The sequence below is a fragment of the Podarcis melisellensis genome (assembly GCF_964234715.1).
Source record: "Podarcis melisellensis genome assembly, chromosome: 8".
NCBI classification, from domain to species: Eukaryota; Metazoa; Chordata; class Lepidosauria; order Squamata; family Lacertidae; genus Podarcis; species Podarcis melisellensis.
The window spans coordinates 22,915,572-22,938,150 of record NC_138540.1 but is presented as its reverse complement, the minus strand read 5'-3'; the positions used below and the strand labels follow the sequence as shown (position 1 = coordinate 22,938,150).

General features: G+C 45.6%; 1 protein-coding gene across 1 annotated transcript in view; it reads right to left on the bottom strand.

The window, feature by feature from the left end:
* PLCH2 (phospholipase C eta 2) overlaps positions 1–21,910 on the bottom strand; it is a 119,231-nt gene extending 97,321 nt beyond the window's left edge. The window contains exons 1-4 of the mRNA XM_081923950.1: positions 21,396–21,910; positions 12,985–13,131; positions 10,696–10,949; positions 9,018–9,137 (exon numbers count right to left, since the gene is read on the bottom strand). Coding sequence (XP_081780076.1) covers positions 9,018–9,137; positions 10,696–10,949; positions 12,985–13,131; positions 21,396–21,516 — 642 coding nt within the window. The 5' untranslated portion in view covers positions 21,517–21,910. The remainder of the gene's footprint in view (positions 1–9,017; positions 9,138–10,695; positions 10,950–12,984; positions 13,132–21,395) is intronic.
* Between the last annotated feature and the right edge of the window lie 669 nt (positions 21,911–22,579).

Sequence of the window (22,579 nt, the reverse complement as noted above, 5' to 3'; positions counted from 1 at the left end):
ACAAGTGCTAACACTTGCCCTGTAGTCCAAGACAGCCAGCTGGGTCACTTGCCCTGGTGCTTGCTATATCAGGTACTCAAGGGCTCTGTGGGAAATTAAAAAGGTGTCACCAAGCCAGCCTTGGAATGGTGGTATTGTTCACTGCTACTCCCTGACACAGGAGGGGTCTCATCAGATGGCACTTTGACCAGATTACACACACACACACACACACACACACACACACTGGTCTTGGTTACCCAGTTAGCTAATGATCTGACTCAAGATTAGGAAAGTGGTGTTGCACTGTTCAAGGAGATACTCCATCTACCAAGGAAGATGTCTCATGCTATAGACAGGGAGACCTCAGTGGACATGCATAGATTAAGATGTCCAGGAGTAAGGTTACTGAGAAGGATCATTGGAGAACACGGTGGTGGTGGAGGGCTCTGCGCAGGCCTGGGATGGTCAAATCTGTCAAATCTGTTTTCTCATTTTTCCAATTTCACGCTCAGTTCTCCACACTTCCACATCAGTATGCACATCAGCCCTAATATACACATTTCTCCAAATATACAATTTTTTTACAAAGCAATTTCCTCTAATGTAAAGCATTTTGTATGCTATTGTATGCTAATAATATTTATACCCCTCCCATCTGGACAGCTTCCAACAAAATATTAAAAATACATTAAAACATCAGTCATTAAAAACTTCCCTAAACAGGGCTGCCTTCAGATGTCTTCTAAACGTCAGATAGTTGTTTCTTTCTTTGACCTCTGGTGGGAGGGTGTTCCACAGGGCAGGCGCCACTACCGAGAAGGCCCTCTGCCTAGTTCCCTGTAACTTGGATTCTCACAGTGAGGGAACCGCAAGAAGGCCCGCAGTGCTGGACCTCAGTGTCCAGGTTGCACTATGGGGGTGGAGAAGCCCCTTATAGTTTAATGGACACTTATCATTAGCATATGCAAATGCATTACTTGGCTGGACAACTGCACTGCAAATTTTGGAGAAGTTTGAACTTTGAAGATGGGTGTATTTCTGCTCATGTATTGCTTTGGAAAAGTGTGAATTTGATAGGTTCACCTGTAAATGCTAACGTGATCTAATCTCTCTCCCATTTCTACCCACCAGGGACAGCAGAACCTGCTCCTTTCTGAGGACTTGGAAGGAAGGTTGAGGGCAGGAAGCTATGAAAATGGAATAATGGACTTGATGGACCACTGGTCTGATCCAGCAGGCTTGTCTTATGTCCCTGTGTTGAGGGGCAGTGGGCAATGCATCAATCCTGCCCTCATCCCAGGAGCCACTCACAGCTCTTATGCCAGGCAAGTCCTTACCACGATGCGCTAGTTTCCCAAATACAGCAATTTTCAACACACAAACACATGACATTCTCTTCTTTTTCACAGCACAATCACTATACATAAGGGATAACGCACATAACACCCACACCATCCTTACATCCCAAAAAGCCTCCACCAACTCAACAATAAATAAGTAACTACATTAAGAAGCTCAGAGGGATATGCTCAACCTTGTATATTTCAAAAATATTATCAAGGATGCTGCAGAAAAGGGGGAGGGGGAAAACACCATCAAAAGAGGCCAACTTTTTTAAACGTCAAAACCGATCCATTTCCTCCCATCTAAAGAAGCCCTCGGTACATGAAAAAAGAAATAAAAAGAACAAAGCCAGATATACGCAAAGCTCGCTCCACTAAGAGAGCAAATCTACATCATGTTCCACCAGAGAAGACCAAACAGAGTCAATAAACGTGGAGCAAGGGGGCTTGAGGGCATAATGGGGGGGGGGGAGAGAAATAAGCCATTCATCCAGAACAAACAGAGCATCTTCAGCTCCCAAACAGAGGGTGCAGTTCTGATCATGGCTGCAGCGCTTCAGTCTGCAGCTTTCCTTTCCTGAAGTTTCAATTAAAACCAAGCGGCTGCCAAGAGAAAGAGTAAAGGGAAGGGTCATGTGGCAAAGCACAGAAAATTAAGTGCCCGCCTTCAGGACTTGACGCTTCAGACACTTTATTGGGTGAAACATGGTCAAGTTGTCTTTGGGCAATGTAACAAGGTATTGGGGAGCTGACGGCTCAGTTGAAGGCTCACTTGCGCAGTTGATGCCATGTAGGAAGACTGTGAGTTGGACATACTGGTGGAACAACAGCCCTATCACCCATTCATCCTGTCACCCTCTGCAACCTTTGCATGTCAGTGGTAATTATCCTTTTCCCCATTTGACAGGTATTCTGAAAGAGATGAGGCCTTCCCCACCCCCTTTAGATGAAGATGGATCTTCTCCCATTACAATCCAACAGTTGGAGAGCCAGTGTGGTGGTTGCCGGAGAGCTGAGCTTGTTCCCAGGAGACACAAGTTCAAATCCTGTACTCAGCCATGAGGATCACTAGCTGAAATGCAGTCATTTGCTGTCGCTGAGTCTAACCTTGTGGGGTTGTTAGGGGGAAAGAAAATGTAAGCTATGGCTGCAGCTCCTCCTCATTCACTCACACCTCGGGCATCTACAACACCAAATACTGCTCCCATTCCCCCATTTCAGCCTGCTGTCATAAAAGCTGTCATTTTTTTTTTTAAAAAAAAAGATTTCTGTTGACTTCTCTTGGGTGAAGGCGTGGAATCAGCACCATGGACAGCAGCTCTCAACAGATGCAGACTTCATTCTAAGGTAGAGATCACCAACCCAGCACCCTCAAAGGCTTTCAATGGAGCTCCTAAAAAAAAATTGGAGCAAAATTCCACCTCAGGAGGAAACTGCTTTCAGATACTGGAACTGCTGTGAAAAGGAGTCATTAAATACTCTACCTGAGCCATTGCATCTGGGACGGACCTTTCACACAAGCAAGTCATCGCTTGAGGCTGCAGACATCAAGTGATGAATGTGCATGCACAAACAAGGCCTCAGTATGATGCACCAAAAAGCAGTGTTCTCAGGCAGAGGCCCTTCCCATCCCCCAGTAGAAGATGGTGGGGTAAGGGCACGTACCTGGCTTCCCAGCAGACAGTCGCTGCTGCTTACCAGGAAAAAGAGCAGCAGGGAGGGTTGCTGGGTTGGCTCACCTACGTGAATTTCCCCTCCCCCCTCCCTCCCAGTAAGCAGCAGTGAATCACCTGCCAGGAAGTCAGATAGGCACCTCTGCCCACCACACCATCTGTTACTGCCATCACCTGAGATTAGTTTCGCTGGAGGTATAAGGGACTCAATCTGGTACCTTCTGCATGCAAAATGTCTGTGATGTTCAGGCCACATATGGAACAAAGTGCCCAGGTTTGAGTGCCAATGGGAGCATGCCCAGAGGAGAGTGAGGGGTCTAAACCACTGAGCCTCTTGGGCTTGCCGATCGGAAGGTCGGCAGTTCAAATCCCTGTGACGGGGTGAGTTCCCGTTGTTCAATCCCAGCTCCTGCCAACCTAGCAGTTCAAAAGCACATCAAAGTGCAAGTAGATAAATAGGTACCACTCAGGCGGGAAGGCAAATGGCGTTTCTGTGCACTGCTCTGGTTTCACCAGAAGCGGCTTAGTCATGCTCGCCACATGACCCAGAAAAAGTGTTAGATCCTTCAGCCAGTAAAGTGAGATGAGCACCGCAACCCCAGAGTCGTCCACAACTGGACTTAATTGTCAGGGGTCCTTTACCTTAAGATCCCTTCCAACTGAAGTGTCACCGAGCTATGGCACTTTCCCCAGCTAACAGATATCTAGCCACTTCAATACCCTTTTCACTTTCCATGGACCTCCACTGCACAATGGTGCCTTGTCTCATTTTCACCCACTGTGGTTTTAGTTCCAACGAGGTTAATAGCTAAAGGAAACCAGGCAAGCTAGAGAAAGGGGAGGGGAAGAACCCAAACCACCCTATTATCATCTGCGGAAAGTTTTCTAATAATGAACTAAAAAGTGAACTGTCTCTCATGTTCATCAAGCCAGACAGAGAATTAATGAAAGAAAATAAAGAACCACGCAGAGCGTTCAACGCCCCATCCCCAAACCAGGTAGAGCCAGGGCTGAAAGCCAGACACTGAGCTGACTTCAATTAATAGCAACCATTCAGCTGAATGAAAGGATCTACGTTTCTAAGGGTGCCTGGCTCTAAAACTGAACCCTCATTCATTTCATCCTTTCATGTGGTTTCTTAGGATTGATGTAAGAATGGCACCACAAAAAAAGATAGTTAGGCCAGTGTCTATACAAGCAGAGATGCCTGTGGAATTTGGTCTTCATGAATTCTGGGATGAACTGTTCTGATCTTCCCCTCCCAGACGAATGTGCAGATTTGTATATAACTATCCACTCAATTATGTGCTTCTCAGAACGTTGAGACCTGGTCTTGGGCTCACAGAACAATTAAAAAAAAAAGTTAAATTTGGAGAGGAAATACATTTAGAAGAAAAGTGTTAAGAGAAAATAGGTTTTAAGTACTGATTTAAATGTGGATTATTATTTTTTTTAAAAAAAGCAGATTAATGCAGAAATGGGAAAGCACAGATACCAATTATCTTGATCCATTTTTGGCTTCAGGTCTGGTTTTGGGATCAAACTGACCTTGGTTGTCCTGCTGGACTACCTGGTAGAGGGCTGGTAGAGTGTGACCATCTGAATCAGGTGAAGCCATGAAAGTGCTGGACCAGTGTTTGGGGTTGGTGATGGACTGAATGAAAACCAATAAACTGAAGCTGGAGAGAGATAAATTGGAAAAACCATTCTTCCCCACAATCATTACCTGACTTTGCCTTCCTAAATAGCAAAACACCAGTTTATATTCTGCTCTAATATAAACTGTCATGGATTTTTCACAAGTGCATTTTTATAGGGAGAACATACATTCTGCTTTCCCATGAATCTAAAAAGTCACTTTTGGAGAACTGATGGAGCTAATTTGAAAGGCTCTAATGGGCACTTAGTGATAATCCATATATCCATTCCTCTAGTTTCTCCGTTTTAATTCTTGTTACCCTCCACCCTCGCTATTTCTTTTTACAGATGTGAGCATTTTCATTTCTTAATCCTCAGATTGTAATGGGTTTTATATTTAGTTTTCCATGCTGCTACCTCTGCAGGGTTGGTATTTGCTAGAACAGCATAAACGTAGTGTGTGTGGAAAAAGACAGTTTATTAAACATGATCTGCTCACAGCAGAGATGCAGTTTGAGTTAGGAGGACTTGTAGCTCAGCAGTAGAGCATTTGCTTTGCATGCAGAAGGTCTCAGGTTCAAAATCTGGCATCTCCAGGTTAGGCAAGGAAAGAACCATGTCTGTAATTCTGGAGAACCATTGTCAGTCAGCATATAACTAGATAGACGGATAAGGTAACTTCCTATGTTCCAAGTTCGCCCTTTGGATTATAGTGGCCTCAATACTGTTCAGGCCCTATGATTAAACGAACAGGGTATGCTGGAAGGAAACTTAATGGTGTGGGGAGGCTAATAAAGTCCATATGCAACGGGAGCCTCTGAAGCTCTGTACAATTTAATAGACAACACTGTCATGTTACACATCAACAGTAATTTTTAAAAAGGCCTTTGGGTCTGTGCATAAAGGAAGGAAAATCAAGGAAGAGATTGTGAAAGAACTATTGTGTGTGAGAGGTTCAAAGCTTGTTTCAGAGAAGGGATGGAAAGAGGCAGAGGTGCCCATCTTGTTCAGGCCTGTTTCTTTTCCTCCACAGATTGACTTCCACTAAAACCCACATTCTTAATCTTGCTATCTGCTATGACTGAAACTAACATGATTATTCTCCATGCATTTCAAAGGAAGGAGATCATCGAAAACAAGGCGGGGGGGGGGGGACAACACAATTATTTATACAGTATAATGTTTGCAGACTAAAAACAACCATGGAAATAGTTGAATACTGCTCAAATTTGCTTGTGTGATTTCCATTCCTGACCTCAGACAGGCCTTCAAATTGCAGCAATATATGCTCCCATTTCTGACATAATTTCCAAAACATCCCTATTTCAGAGTAATAAGATGTAAGGAGCAAGCTTTTGGAGCTCACAGAAACAGGGAGACAGAAGCAAGAGCAACTACAGGCAACTTCAGGGAGACAAGAAAGAATCATAGAATCATAGAGTTGGAAGAGACCACAAGGGCCATCAAGTCCAACCCCCTGCCAAGCAGGAAACACCATCAGAGCACTCCTGACATATGGTTGTCAAGCCTTAGTATTGCATATTTCCTGTTCAGATCAGGAAGGGCTTGGTGAGTCACTTCTAGCTCATGAGTCTGGTTGAGGGCAGACTTGAGGCTGGTGAAGCAGTGCCCTGTTTGGTACACTCATGGACTAGCTTTCACTGCTCCCTGGGACAATCTGTTGGAGACTGTAGAGCCAACAGCAGATGGGGAGAAAAGCGCTGTAGATTAACTAACACAGAAAAAGATTGCCCTGCTTCAATTTTAACTTTAGCCACGTCCAGATTACTAGGCCAGTGCCGAGGCCTTCTGGCGGTTCCTTCAATGTGAGAAGTGAGGTTACAAGGAACCAGGCAAAGGGCCTTCTCGGTAGTGGTGCCTGCTCCCATCAGATGTCAAGGAAATAAGCAACTATCTTACTTTTAAAAGACATCTGAAGGCAGCCCTGTTTTGGGACGTTTTTAATGTTTAATGCTGTATTGTGTTCTTTAACATTCAGTTGGGAGCTGTCCAGAGTGGCTGGGGAAACCCAGCCAGATGGGTGAGGTATAAACAATTTATTATTATTATTATTATTTGTTGTTGTTGTTGTTGTTGTTGTTGTTATATTACTAGTCTCAATCCTTTGCAGGTCTACTCAGTAGTATGTCTCATTTTGCAAATAAGTATGCTGGGGATTAAAAAGAATTGCAATATAACCAACACAGCTGCTGTCTTGGAAAGCAGTTAAAAATAATTTCTTACTTTGGTGTACTAAATACACACAAACAGGATCCAGAGAGGCAAGAAACTGAAGCAAGGGAGAAATGAATGAGCCACTTTGGAAGGTGTCAGGGGCCACATAAAATGAGGTTGGGGCCACAGGTTTCTCATACTGAACAGGGAATCTTCTTCAGCTTGAGGGCCACATTGCTTCTGGAGTTGCAAACCAATGGTGGGTGTGGCCAAAGACACACCAATCACCACCCTCAAGCAAGCAAGCATCACCATTCAACAACACATTACAGCAAGGCAAAATCACTAGAAGAGGGTGCAGAGTCTTGGGTATGAGGTAGAGAGGACTGGAGGTGTGTGGTGGGGGGTTGCATTCAGCCTGAGGTTCTTCACCCCTGGGCTAGAGGATCAAATCCAGCAAGGCCGTCTTTACAGACTTAAAGAACTTCCATCTGCAATAAGCTCTAGCAATGAGACCAAAGGAAAACAGATATGTCAGGCAGAGCTGCTGAAGCTCCGCTTTATATATAAGAAAATCAATTGAAAAGGATCAACAAAAGCAGCTTTGCGGGGGAAGTGAAAACTGCTGTTTAAGAGAAATCCTTCTCCTTTAAGTCTCAGCACACACATATACATTCTCCTTCCAGAGCGCAGCATCTTTACCTGGACAAACAATGGCAGATTTGGGCATTTGAGGAGGGAAAAATTATTCCTTGCCTCCCCCCCCCAAACCCTCAGCATCTCTGTTGGTGCCAGCAACACTTTTAGATTCTGCTGACGCCAGGGAATTGGCTTGTTTTGAGGCAATCTGCGCACTTCAGAAGCCACACACACATTCACCTACCACAAAAGTCCGAATTCCCAGCAGCGTTGTGAAGTACGCAACAAGATGTTTGAATAGCGCTGCACGTTGCCAGTGTTGCTTTAATCTTCCCCCATTCAATTATAAAATAGGTCAGGGCCAAACTGCAGAGACAGGCTTCAGAGGCAGCCCTTGTATGCCTGGTGGCAGATTTCCTACCCACCCACCCCCCGCACCCCACCAGATGCAGAGCCTATCATCATAAGAGCACAAATTGGTACAGGCTAAGCACAGCGGCTACACTTCAGAGGAACAGATGGTCCTTGTGTTCCGGACGCCCTCATAACAAATAGGAAATATGCAGCAGCTCTGATGATGGATGCAAGGCCACCATAGCAAGTGTTGGGCTTCTAGGGACAGATGTGCATCAAAAGGCCAGGTCTCCAGGTCCCCAAGCCCTTTTTATCCTGAGCACAAATAGCCACAACCACTGGATCGTTCAGCCGGCAGGGTGTTGTGTTGCACACGATTCCCCCACTAAATGCAACCTGGCAATTCCTTTTGGGTGCCTCAACTGGGAACAGACTGAGGCCTCACTGTTCACCTTGTGGCCAGCCAGATGTTTGAGCACCTTCCCAGCACCTTTGTCCCGCTGGGCTTTGGCTCAGGTGGAACGCCAGTCAGGCCTTCTCTGCGCCACATTTTCCCTTCCTGCTCTGAATTCTGAAGTCTCGCTGACAGCTTCTGTCTCTCCGTGTCATGGGACCTCCCTGAAGATCTTGCATGACTTTGCAGCCCTAGATGCCAGAGCAGGAGAAAGGAGGACAAGGAGCAGAAGCAGGCTGGAAGGCAGGCACCCAGGAGTGGAGGAGATCCTTGCCCTTGGGATTCTGGATGTTACAAGCATCCCAGTTGCTGGAGCCCACAGGAGGGGAGAGAGTTCCTGCTTTTCAGAGGTGGAAAGCCCAATCATTGTTAGTGCAATTCATTCCCTCAACAGTTCTCCAAGTTCTGACAAATCAGGAACCTGCAAACCTCATCTTGACACTTGGTGCTATGCAAAAAATTGATGGTAATTCTAGAAACTAACCACCTCCCAGGGGGGCACTGTTAAGCTTGGAGAATGAAGGTCGCACCTTCTGTGGCCACTTTGTGACTCGCATGCCAGTAACATACAATAAACATGAAAGTGAGGACATCTGGTGGTAGAAAGGATGAAGAAAAACAAGTCTGCCAGGGCTGCAGCCATAAAAAGAGCCCAACAGGAAAAGGAGCTGTCTGTTCAGTGTTTATATTGCAGTTTATCGCCCCCGAGTGCCTGCAGTCTGCCTTGTAGAGATGCGGCTGTGAATGGAGTGCCCTTACCTTGAACATCTGCTTGACTTTCTGCCGGGGTAGGTTGACGTTCAGCTTATGCATCAGCTGGAGCACCTCGTTGATGCTCAGGCTGCCATCGCCATTTTTGTCCGCTTCGTCGAAGGTTTGCTTCAACCACATTTAGCAGGAGTCAAGGAAAAGAGAAGAGACAACTCTGCCATGGTAAGCAAAGAGAAGATGCTGAAGGGAATGAAGGCTGCTTCCCTGGGACTATAGAAATAAAGGGATTCAAAAGCCACAGAGCACTTAAATCAGGAAGAAACAAAATTGTGGAAGGCCATCTGATCAAGCTTTCTGCCACAAGATGGGACCATCCATTCAGTGGGCATGACAAACAAACTGCTGCTGTTTGACCACTGCTCCGTTTTGCCTAGTGCTGCTTGGGGAGGCTCCCCAAGACCTTGGACAGAGGGGGGGTCCTTCCTAGCTTAGCTACCTGAGATAAGATTTACCTGATAGTGTTAGGATTTGGGACTTTCTAAGGTAGGTGTCCTGCCATGAAGTAATGGTCCTTCTTCACTAACGCTTTGGTGGATATAAATTATAAAAACTTTTTTTTGAGGGGAGGGGTTCAAAGGAAGAACATGCTTGACTGCCCATGTTACACACCCCACAAGGTTAGGGTCAGGGTTTGGCATTGCTGGAAGTCTGCCAAGGCCAAGGCCCCAACCAGGGGCCCACTGCAAAAAGCCACGTCCTTCTGCTCTTGTCAGTGCCCTGAGGTTGTTGCTGCTGTTTACGATGATGATGATGATGATGATGACATTCCTTAATCACATTATAAAATACAGGCAGCCAGAATCTTGATGGCCCAGAAATGGAAACAAGAGGAAATACCGACGATAGAAGAATGGAGACTGAAAATGACAGACTATGCGGAATTGGACAAATTAACTGGGAAAATCAGATACACCAAAGACCAAAAGTTCATCGAAGACTGGGGAAAGTTTGTAGATTATCCGAAAAACATATGTGGCATGAACACAACGCTAGTGGGATTTCAAGAGGCACTGTAAAAATGGAGAAGTATTGTTAATATGAAATAGTGGGAGAAGGGAAGTATAATGGCAATACGAAAGAAGGGAATGTGTAACTAAAGTTATAAATACAGATGATTGTCAGAGACGCTGAAGGAAGTTCAAAAAAGAAACAATTTGTTGTATTTTGGGTAAAATTGTATAACTGTTTGGAAAATCAATAAATTTATTTATTGGGGGGGGGGGGGAATACAGGCAGATAAAACCAAAGAAGCAGTGTGTGCAATACAGAATTCCTAAAATGCTCCTTCAACAATACAATGAGCTGTGACCAATGTTAGTCCCACTCAGAGTAGACTCTTTGAAATTAACAGAAATGGCTAACTTAGGTCCATTTGTGTCAATGGGTCCACTGTGATCAGGACTTAGTTGGCAGTGACCTAATGTCACTCTCTGCTCACCTGTGCTGTTGGCGGTGACAGGAATGCGGAAAGGAAGCAACATCTTTCCCTTGCTTTGCCCTTTTCTCCTCTGGGTGATGGTGTGGGTTGGGCCCAAAGAGAAAAAGCAAATGGGTAGGGGAAACAGAAGTGAGGATGAAAGGAGGGGGGCTGCTGGAGAACTCGTGTTCAAGGTGCCCATCAAAACTGCATGGCCAACAGTGCATCACCCCCCCCCCTGCCCTCCACTGAAGGATACTGGTCTCTAGTCCTCTGACGCTTTGACAGGCTGTCTTCATCGCTAATCCCAGCCATCAAGTACTTCAGGCCAGTGATCCACGTCCGAGCTTCCGCTGCGCTGGATGACACCAAGTCAAGAGACTCCATGTGGTCTCCGTAGTAGATACTGAAGCAGCAGTTGGGGTCAAAGCTGCCATCTGCATAACGCTGGAAGATCTCTGACTGTTTTCCTTCACAGACCTCCTGGATCGAATCGATAGAGACTGGGGGGGGGGAATAAAATCAGGCGAGGAGGTGAGGAGGTGGGCTGGGCAATCATGCAAAAGGTTGAAATAAAGACTCACTCTTGAATAAAGAAACTATTTCCATCTCACATTTGACACCTGGTCTGAGTTTGATTTTTATCCCACCCACCCACCTCTGAATTGGGGCCATTTGCCAGACTGTGGTACATGACTGCTAGGCTGCTGAGCATTCAATTATCATTTGGAAACCCAAGGATTGTGTTACTCAGGGCCCCTGCCCCAGATTACATGTTGTATGGGCAACCTATCCAGAAGAGAAATTGTAGATTGAGGAGTTAGTGATCAGACACAGTTGCCCTCTTCCTGCCTCTGTTCCTTCTCCCTCTCCTTGTCTCTTAAGTTCTTTGATGGCATGAGAACAGCCTATAATGTCCTAATCAGTTAGGAGGAAGAGATAGTGATGAGTACCCTCTTTGAAGTTGGACATTGTTTTGAGAAAGTGAGGCACTAGGAGGGGGTGGCTAATGAATGATATGCATGTAGCCAGTAATGAATGATCTGCATGTAGCCCATCAGGCAAGCCACACAGGCTAGCTAGCTATAAACCAGTTGGTTGTGGACAGAATTTTTGGAAGAAACTCATGCACGGGCTGATTGGCCGCGGAGTCGTGTAAACTAAAGTCTACCTGGGGGAGTCACTTCACCACTTCTTGGGGGCTTCCAAGTGGTAGTTCGCTTGGTATATATATATTGCTTGCTGTTTAGAATAAAAATCTTTAATCTTCTCACTTGATGTTTTGTATTACTTCTGAATCTCATTTTAAAAGAACCACCTTGCATTTGGCAAGACCCATGTTTAGTTGTTTTATGTGCACAGCTGAACGTGTGGCTGCGCCCCCCCCCCCCCACTGCAGCAGGGAATACAGACTGGATGTGCAATCCTGCTTGGTGAACGCCCAGACAGAAACATCACTGTGCTCTGTAATGCTCATTTGAGGGACCTTGAAACAGTCCTTGTATAATTAAAATTGTTGTAAGAAAAAAGTGCTCCCTTTTCCCTTATGGGGTATTCAAGAGCCCGTATACTCCTTATGTAGGTTCTCTATGGGTAGGAGAAAATAACAGAGGCCAAACAGAGAATATTGAGAAGCAAAGCAGCTAGTAAGCCTGATCTTCATTAAACTCTTGCAACAGGGTCCCCCACTCACCCCACGCAGGGAGGGAGGAGAGGAACCCAGAACACTGGTGTGCAAGCTCTTATATAGACACTTGAAATTGCATACCCTGTAGCTCAAGACCACCCCCCAAAATATCATACATACATCACAGAAAGAGGTGGTCCCCAGCAGAAATTTGAGTGTGTTGCTTCTCTCCTGTCTGCCAGGATACCTGATAATGCCTTATCTGATTGCCTTTTCTGGGTAGCCTGGCCATTCCTTTGAGATGGTAAATACTTCCTGAATCTCAGCTTAACAGATACTTGCCAGACTGTATTTACAGGGAGGTGTAAGCCCCTACACCTACAGTCCAAACACATCTGGAAAGCTTTCCCCGTTTCCTTCCTCCTTGCAGAGAAATATTTGAGGTCAATTTGGGAGAGTCAAAATGGCTTCAGGATTGTTCTCCTGTACTATTTCAGGTACAGTGGTACCTCAGGTTACATACGCTTCAGGTTACAGACTCCGGTAACCCAAAAATTTTACCTCGGGTTAAGAACTTTGCTTCAGGATAAGAACAGAAATTATGCTCTGGCGGCACGGCGGCAGCGGGAGGCCCCATTAGCTAAAGTGGTGCTTCAGGTTAAGAACAGTTTCAGGTTAAGAACGGACCTCCGGAACGAATTAAGTACTTAACCCGAGGTACCACTGTACTTGGTTTATATACTTATGTATGTGTTTGCCTTGTACACTTATGAACATTTATGTGTGTGTGTGTGTGTGTGTGTGTGTGTGTGTGTGTGTGTGACCGTAGAATTCCTATAAGAAAATGCTTTCACAGAATTGAGTCATGTAAGTGGAGTGGCAGCCCCCTCCATAGTGCACCGCACACTTACTTTTGGCTTTCTCGTTCTTCCGCGAGGGCCTCCAGCGGATGCATGACTTGTGCTCGTCCAGGTAGTAGAAGCGAACAAGACCTTTGGAACTGCCTCGGAGTTTGATCATCTGAGTACCGGCTTGCATGGAACTCATACATTTTTCCACTATACAAAGAGAGAAAATGAGAGAGAAAGAAATAATGACAATTAATTGATTGAATTGAATTTATATTCCTAGGATCACAGGACGGTTTACAGTATAAAAACCACATCAAAAATGCATAAGATAACACTTACACTTCAACAACCCAGCCATTCAGTAGTAGTTGTTTTAAAAAGAACGCATTGCCTAATGCATTGAAGGCAATACAATGTTTATGTGTGATCATGGTTAAGAGGAGGAGGAGGAGGTAGCTACAAAAAAAAAGGGTAGAAGTCTAGGCCTATGAATCACCCCATGGACCACATGAATTATTGTAAGCATTCTGGTAACTGTATAGAAATTGAGAAAGACACACCGGGGCAAATTGCTTTAGAACTTTTCTTTTTTAGTACAGAAGGGAGAGCATTAAAAATTAACAGCAACATGGTTCCATAGCACACTGGATCCTGACTGCATCTCAGTGTGAGACAGCCAGCTGCTGAAAAGAATTCCAGAGTAGGAAGATGGAAGACTTATGCAGATTCTGGGCAAGAACTGCATATTAAGCGCTGGAACAAGAAACACTCAAAACTAGTTCTGCCTATGGCTTTAAATGTGGTAGGACAAAGACTGGCAAATGCGCAAAAGATAAACACTAGAAGCATCAACCACCCAAAGGTGGTTTTATCCATGTTTGGTGGAAATGTATCCTACTCTTGGGAAGAAAAGCAATTTGGTGATTTACCAGTGCATTAGTCTATAGCTTGTCTTATGATCCATTAAGAATGCAATTGAGCAGCCTATTCAAATACAGCAAATAAAATTGTGAGAGGGCTGCACAGTGCCCCCAGCAAGGAGTGCCCCACCACTAATTTGTTCAACTTTCAACATACCTCACTTTCATTGTACTTATAGCCTTTCCATACCTTTGATGCACCATCTGCATGCATTATTTTTTCTTGTCCAATAAGATGATAACAATTTGCATGCTTGGATTTGCATGACATTCACATTCACTTACTGGAGGATAGATAGGAAACTGCCTTATAACCATTCAGAGCACTGGTCCATCTTGCTCTGTACTGCTTATACTGATTGGTGGCAGCTCTCCAGGGTTTTAGACCAGGGTTTCCAAAAATGGGGTCTCCAGCTGTTTTGGACTACAACTCCCATCATCCCTAGCTAGCAGGACCAGTGATCATGGATTATGGGAATTGTAGTCCAAAACATCTGGAGACCTAAGTTTGGGAAACACCAATTTAGATCATGAGACCTTCTGCATACAAGCTCTATGGCTGAGCTATAGCTCCTCCTCCATTGCATACATCATTTGTCAAATGTGAATTAATGTAGTACGCAGGTAGTAATTTTCTTTTTTTCACTATAAGCCGCACTAATGCAGAAAGAACCTTCAGAGCCAAGACACAAATTTAGCTTATAATTCTTTGGCCACCAGCACAAATAAAGAAACAGGCAGGGGGCAGAGTTTTCTACTTAAGTCCTCCACTCAAGGTCAACACTGAGACTACGAAGAAGGGAGCTGACAGACCAGGCTGAGATCGATGGGGCAGTGTGTCATTTCCACTTCCTCCAACACATAGAGGGTAGTGGGACCACAATCATGCTCTTCCCACATCACACAAGCGTTTTAGTGCCCAAGTAAGGCTTCTGTTCCTTGGGGGCATTACCAGTTACTATGGAATTAGCTGCAAAGACATCAACTGCAAAGAACAGGTCCAGCTCTAATCCTCCAGATTTGAGATTTGGGGCTTGGCATTCATGGCTAAACTGCCTGAATACATGACTGACAGTACGATAGAAAACTATGCAATTGAGGTTTCCCTCCTCCCCAAAGGTTTGAACTCCACTTCTCACTGTCAGGAGTCATTGTTATAAGGTGGGTATTGATTCACATAACACTTTCCCACTGTTATTAATGCTTTGCGCACGGAATAAAAAGCAGAAAAAGGTGGCAGGACAAGTGGATCAAGAGGGCAAAAATACCTTAACAACACTTTCCAAATTGCTTTGTTCAGCACGATTGAGCAATGCCACTAGTCACTCATTCCAAAGTAGCCATTACTGCTTTTTGGTAATTTGCTTGCACTGTAAGCCCCCCATTAGAAGTTCCTCCACTTTCCTTTCTTATTACTGGCATCGTCACACAACAGCCAAGATTCCCAGATGTCAGGGTTGAGATGCAGGCTGCTGTCAGAGGTAAGGTGGGAGTTAATCCAGGGAGTCCAAAGAACACAGGAAGCAGCCCTGTACAGAGTCAGAACACTGATTCATCCTGCTCAGTAATATCTGCACCAACTTGCAACAGCTCTGCAGGGTTTCAGGCAGTGGGTCTTCTCAACCCTACCTAGGGCTGGGAATAGAACCTAGGGCTTTCTGCATGCAAAGCAGATGACCTACCATTGAGCTGCAGACCTGCCATGGACTGGTTGGATGCAGAGGGATGGTAGGAGGAACCATCTGGGGAACCCCCACAGGAAGAAGGCTGAGCCCGGGGAGTGGTGGTGGTCAGAGATGAGTGGTCAGAGAGAAAAAGAGGAAGAAGACTGGGAATAGTTGCCAGAAGTTGAAGAGGTAACAGGGCTTAGTGAGCTGGGAGAGTCAGTGGCCAGGATAAGTCCAGACTCAGAGACAGAAACTGAAGCAGAGGAGAAGGGAGGTCAATAGGCAGAGATGAGTCAGGCTGGTGAAGAGTCACAGGTGTCTTCCTATCCTGCTGCGGCAAGCTCCCCTCCCTGCTTGTCTCCCAGAACCAGAAGAGAGCTGAAAGGGTGGAGCAACAGCAGGCTGCATGCAGGCACAGTCTCCGATTGCTTGGAAAAAGCCCTGGGGAGGCAGGGACTTTCAGTATTGGGGTCTGCCCTACCAGGGATGAGATGCTGTGCTCATTAGCCTTGACACTCAGTCAAGTCTGTGAAGATCATGTTTTGTCTAATAAAGAGTTAAATCCAACTTTGAATGGTGTGATTTACTGCCGGCCCACTCTTTGACAAGACCTTTCCCAAACAGGTTAGAAACACACTTGAGCCAAAGAGATATTCTGGATGAGCCAGGTCCTTACCTGAACAGGTTGTATTTTATAGGCCTTCCTCTCCAGGAGGGCCCAATGGCTTCGGGTTTGTGTATCAACCCTGCCTCTTTATGGAAGGGCTGTGGCTCACTAGTTCCTGGTTCACCTTGGAAAGCTGCCCACAGCCCAGCGCTACCTGGCCCCAGATCATATTATGCTTTTTAGTCAATTCCACATTTTAAAATGAAAGTGAATTGGCCCATTAAAAAGGACATGGTATGCTTCTAACATGCCAGTGCTCCAGATGAGGCTTGGCAAAGATAAAAGCCACCTGTGGTCAATAAAGAACTCTTTTGCTATTGATCCTTAGCTTGGCCTCCTTGCATCTCCATCAGCCTCATGGTGTAAGAACAGAAGAATGAAAGCAAAGAAAGGCCAGAAGAATAGCAAAGCGCAGCCATGCTGGTGGTATTCACAGAAAGCATTACAGGAGCATTCATCCAAGGTGTACATGACACTGATTTCTTAGAGGTTTATTAGCTACTTGTGTCCCGGAACAAAAAACGATGCACTGTTAAAGCAACAGTCTTCAGAAACATCTTATTGATAGAACTTGCTAACCCACTGGACCAACAGCTCACCCCAGCATCCATCAGAGAGCAAATCAGAGATGCTACAAAGATCCACAGTTTTGGCTCCTGAAGCAAGAGCTATGTATCAGCTGCTCTGATGAGGTTATCAGAACGTAAAGCTATGCCATGCTTGCTATTGTGAAGGTACTAATTCATTTCACTCCCTTGTCCATTCGCTGAAATCAGCTCAACTGGAGGCTAAATCATATTTTTCTAGGGAAAATTGTTTACAGCGGGGTGTTTTTTTTACCCCCCCCTCTTCAAAAAGAAGGAGGAGGAGGTGAAAGAGAGAGAGAGAGAGAGAGAGAGAGAGAGAGAGAGAGAGAGAGAGAGAGAGAGAGAGAGGAGTTCTAAAAATGTTACAATCAACAGTAATAGGATGATATTGTTTGCTGGATCAAAGCAACAGCAAATACTGGTTGCATTTGCAGGACTGATTTCCATTCTGAACATGAGATGGGTAAGTGAACACCAGCAATTTCTGCTCCCATTTCTGTTTCTGTTTCTCCAACACCCCTGCCTGTGACTCTATTGTAAATTAAATAATAAAAACATCATAGGGTACTGATTTATCTTTACACCAAATCTGATCTTTGTTTTGTTAGCATTATTTTAGCTGTTACAAGAGAACATTGAAATATTTCATTTATTAGCCACTAAAATGTCACATTGTTTCTAATTTACATTGTTAAATTTGATAAAACAGTTAATGGAAGGGGAAAGATATTCGCAGATATTAAGCTGACCAGCTTGGGTCAAACTCTCTCCTGCCCCTGCCCCTGCCCCTGCCCCTGGTGGTGACTAGAACACAGCTGACTTGGCTTTATTTCTGAATACTGGGAGCTTAAGCAGCACTGAGCAACTTCTCACTGGAAGAATAAGGCACACATTGCAGAAGGGACTGTCTGTCAGTGCCTGGTACTGTCCACCCAACACCCGTCCTTGGCCAAGACGAGACACAAAACACACACATGGTGTCATCACTGCTGCAGGCTGTTTACAAAAACTGCATTTTCCCCTTTGAGCAACTCCTATACCAGAAGGAAGGAGGCAGACTCTGCATAGCCCCCAAGGCTGCATATCACACTGTCTCCTCTCTGTGCTACAGTGAACTAGTTTATGCATGCAGGATCGCCATGCAACAGTGACGCCTTTTCCCCACCCACCGGGGCAGAAGGAAAGGGAGACCAACAACAGGTGGCGCCAGAGCCAATGGCAGGCAGAGCCAACATTCTAGTTTTGCCCCACCTTCCTCCTCCCTGCTGAGTTCTACAATGGCCAACACTGAGACTAAGAGGGAGGGAGCTAATAGGCAATGCTGCCGCCTGAAGTGGTTGCAAGAAGGTAGGCAGGTGGGGGCTGGCTGAGATGAGTGGGGCACTGTCCCACCTGCAAATGACTGCAGCATCATATGAGCTGGACCAGAACCAAGCCCTGTTTCCACTGTGGCTAACCCAGCACCCCCAAGAAGCCCACAAGAGACTGCAGACTTCTCTTGGCATTCTCCTGCAACTGGTATTCAGTGGGCAGGTTCCATTAAGCCACTGAGAGATGACCTCTTCTCCATTAACAGGTCTTGGAAAGCCACCTAAACCTGTAGCAGCGATTCCCAAGCACACTTCTTTTTAATAAAGGGAAACTGACATATTCAGCATCGAATGGAGGAACAGAGCCATTGGAAGCTTAAGCATAACGTGAACTGGTCCCTACGAAGGAAAGGTTTCCTTGCACTTACAGAAATCACCGCTTTTGTGCAATGATTTATTTAGCACTTACGAGCCGTGTATTATATTCCCAATGTTCCTCCACGGAGCTCGCAGTGAAAATTTGAGCCAGGATCTGAAGCCTCTGCACCTGGCAAGACTGTAAGCCTCTCAAAAGCGCTGCACAGTATGAGCAGCACAATATGCCCAGATGAGCCAGGTTGCATCAAGTCTGGGCTGGGATCTGAAACCGTGATTCCCAAGACCCAGTTCAACACAAAACATTAAACTACTGCAAGGACCTTTGACAATTAAAAAAGCATAAGAACCCTGTCCTTACATGGTCACTTTGCTTGTAGATTGCAGCTGCAGGAGATCCACAGTCCAGTAACACAGATTCCCTTATCCAGTGATAACAAAATTTTGGAATGCTCTCCACAGCAAGGATAGAAATGTCGCAAGTTTCCTTCTACCAAGTCAGACATTGGTCCCTCGAGCTCATCTTGGCTGTGAGTCCCGGATAGACCTGCTTCCTGACTTGCAGGCCTTTTTCCACCTGGCCTCTGAGGGCGGGGCCCTGGCTGACTCCAGCTACAAGGCTGGAGCTGATGAAGAGGCCAGAGAGCATCCTAGCTAAAGACCCATCCTGCAGGAAATTCTGAGCTGCATCCTTTGCAGCTGGAGACGAAGGAGAGGACAGAGGGTGAAAAAAGTGCTGAGTGGAGGGAGACCCTTTTCCCATCCTCTGGACCCCCCCCCGGGAAACTCAACAAACCTGCTGCACCTGGAATTGGGTGGGGAGAGTGCAAAATGGGACACAGCTGTGGGCAGCCTGAGGAAGTACCACCCACCTTGGACTTGCCCATAAAAAGCAAGACCAGAGCAGGAAACTACTGTTTCCAGGAACTTTTCTTGTTGTGAAACTTTTGTGGGTGAGCTGACAGTTTGTGTGGGTCCTGGGTGAGAACCCAGAGGCTGAGAGGGGGGGTTTGTCGGGAGGAAAACAAATTGATAGTGATTCATATACAGTCGTAACTTGAATCCCGAACGCCTTGCGAGTCGAAAGTTTTGGCTTCCGAATGCCGCAAACCCGGAGTGATTGTTCCAGTTTGTGAACATGCTTTGGAACCTGAATGTCCGACACTGCTTCCGCAGGTTCTGATTGGCGGTGGGAGCTTCCTGCAGCCAATCGGAAGCTGCGCCTTGGTTTCTGAATGTTTCTGAAGTTGAACGACTTCCAGATGGATTCCGTTCAACTTCAGAGATACCATTGTACAGGCCCCCCCCTGATTTGCAGGGGGGTTGCATTCTGGGTAATCGGGTGTGATGCCCCACCCCATTCTGCCCCCTTTTTGGGCCACTTCCGGGTTGCTGGGATGCACACCTGAGTGGCTGCACACATATCAGACACATGTAAATTGGTCGTGGTCTGTTTATCAGTAGCTTTGTATTAATGTAACATTTGTATATGTAATGATATCTTTGAACATTTTAAGTTGCCTGTTGCTGCTTCTGTTTTCTGTATGCCACTTAGAGATATTTTTGTTAACAGGTATTGAAATTAAATTAATATTATCTAATGTGTCTAAACGACTAAACAACAAACAAATCTAATGTGTGCAGCTCTTCAAGATTTCAGGTAGGAGTCTCTCCCGGACCCACCTGGGAAATGTAGAGCTGGAAAAATGGGTGGGGAGGTTTCATTGTTAAAAAAACTCCAATGTAAATTTTCCTGCATAGAATAGGGCTTGGCATTTTTATTTAAGTAGTATGATTCCTCCCTGCCCCCCCCCCCACTCCGCTGTATGTGTGGTGACACTGCTATGGCCAACCCAACTTCATTCAGGGCCAAAGTAGACATTTCCACAGGGATGGGGAATATGTGATCCTCCAACTTTTGCTGGACTATGGCTCTCTTCACCCTGACTACTAGTCATGCTAGCTGGGGCTGATGGAAGCTGGAACTGAACAACATCTGGAGGGCCATAGATTCTCCACCCCAGCATTACTTTAAATGGGTGATTAGCAAACGCACCTGGTTTATTTTAATCTACACACTAAGCATGGCAGGAGAGGACCTTTTCTTTGGGACCACAGTAGATGGGAAGAGGAGGTCTTGCTCTTCCCTCCATAGCTGTGATCCCAACAAAAATCTCCCTCCCCTCTTCACCATGATTGGTCATGGGGGGACGGACACCTCCTGTTCACATCCATCCCTAAATCGTGTATTTAAAAAATCACATTGCAGTGAAGCTTGTAGGGTCCTTTAGTCCAGTCTGGGGACTGTATAACAAAAAGCAAAATAGCTTTTGTACCACAGGCGCAATTAACATTCTGCAAACTAAGGCTGGAGAGTGAGCACATGTGGAAATGCGCACCGGAAATTAACCAGGAAAGCTGGACAATGTTTGGCAAGTTCTGTATCTATGGTATAGATGCCAAACTAGCTGAACTGTAGGTCAAATGTTCTAAGCCCAAATGTTCTTGAAACATCTTCTGTAACAACCGACAATTTTTTTTATTTTTTGTTTTACTGTACATATACCAACTTTTTCTCCAAGGAGCTCAAGATGGCAAGCATGAGTCTCATCCCTCCTTGTTTAAACCACACAACATGTAGGTTAGGCTGAGAGGCAGCGACTGGCCCAAGGTCACCCAGTGAGCTTCATGGCTGAGTGGGGATTTGAATCCTGTCCTCCCAAGTCTTGGTCCAACACTCTAACCACTACACCGCACTGGATACATCACTGAAGAAGCAGAACGACTATAGCTTATGATTGCCTGAGGATACATCTCACTTTGTACAACCCCCTCCCACAACTACAAATAGACAAAGCTGTCATTAAATACCACTTAAGCCCCAAAGCCTTTAAGACATTATTGTCTTGAGCAGAGCAGGGATGTGTGCAGGTTCGCAGTCTTACCCATCTGGCCCATTTTCCATTTGGGAGTGGCTACTATGCTTCCTCCGATCCAGAAAAACTCCTCTGCCAGGCGGGCAACCGAAAACTTGTTCTGGAACAAAGGACTTCTGGAGAGTTCCATTTTGGAGGACAAGGCCGCTTCTGTGTTCAGCGCAAGGGTTGTTGTTTTTTCTGCCTCACATCCAGGAGGCTCAGATCAGGCAACTACAAGGTCCCGGTGGAAGGGCATGTACAAAAATATAAAGCATAAAAAAAGAAAAGAAAACCCAACCCTCAGACTGCTAAATTCTACTTGTGAATTAAAAGTCAGACGTCGTTCTAGGCTATTTTCAGTCACAGCCAATTTCTCAGCTTCAGTCTTCAGCCTCTGTCCGTCCTTCCGCAAGGCTGGAAGACAAACTCCCAGATTGTTTTCTTGCTAATCTAAGTCATTAGCACTTTGAGGCGCTCAAAAAAATAAAAATTAAAAAATTAAGATCTCACTTAAGACGTTGTTGGGGTGGAAGGTGAGATGCCTCCATTATTATTTGTCCCCTGAGAGGCAACGCGGCAGTTGGGGTGATGGAAAAGGAAGGCCTCTGATTCATGGCATTAGATCTCCTCCCATCGTCACTGGTTGACGGCTAGGTCTGGGTGCTGTTACTTCAATCCACAGCTGCCTCTTCTGCATCCTGCTTCCCCTTTTGACCGCTCAGAGTCCAACCCTGCAGGCATCCTGCACTGAGAGAGCACTTGAAATCCTAATGAATTTCCTATGCCTGCTTTTGCACTTCTGACGAGAGGTTGTTTCTGCTCTGTGCCAGGGCCATAGAGGGCTCTGAATGCCACTTCGAATCCATCTAGGCAGCTGAGAGTCTCGTCCTCTTATCGCTATACTGTTGTATACTTTAAAAAGACGATGACGACGATGGCTATACGTACCAAATCAAAAGGTATCCTTTTTAAACCATCTTCTTGCCTTCTTGCTCGAGTCTGAACTGCTTAATCAGCATCTTTAAAGGAACATTTTCAATCCAGCAAAGGGAGGAAGAGAAAAAGCAATCCGCAATCCAGCTCGAGCAACACATGTTTGCTTGAAATGCTAAATCCTGCATATACACTAATCCCAAAGCCGTAGCTTCTGCCCTATCCATTCAAGGGATTTAAAGTGTGTGTGTGCATACGCAGGCAGTGTGGCCACAGGA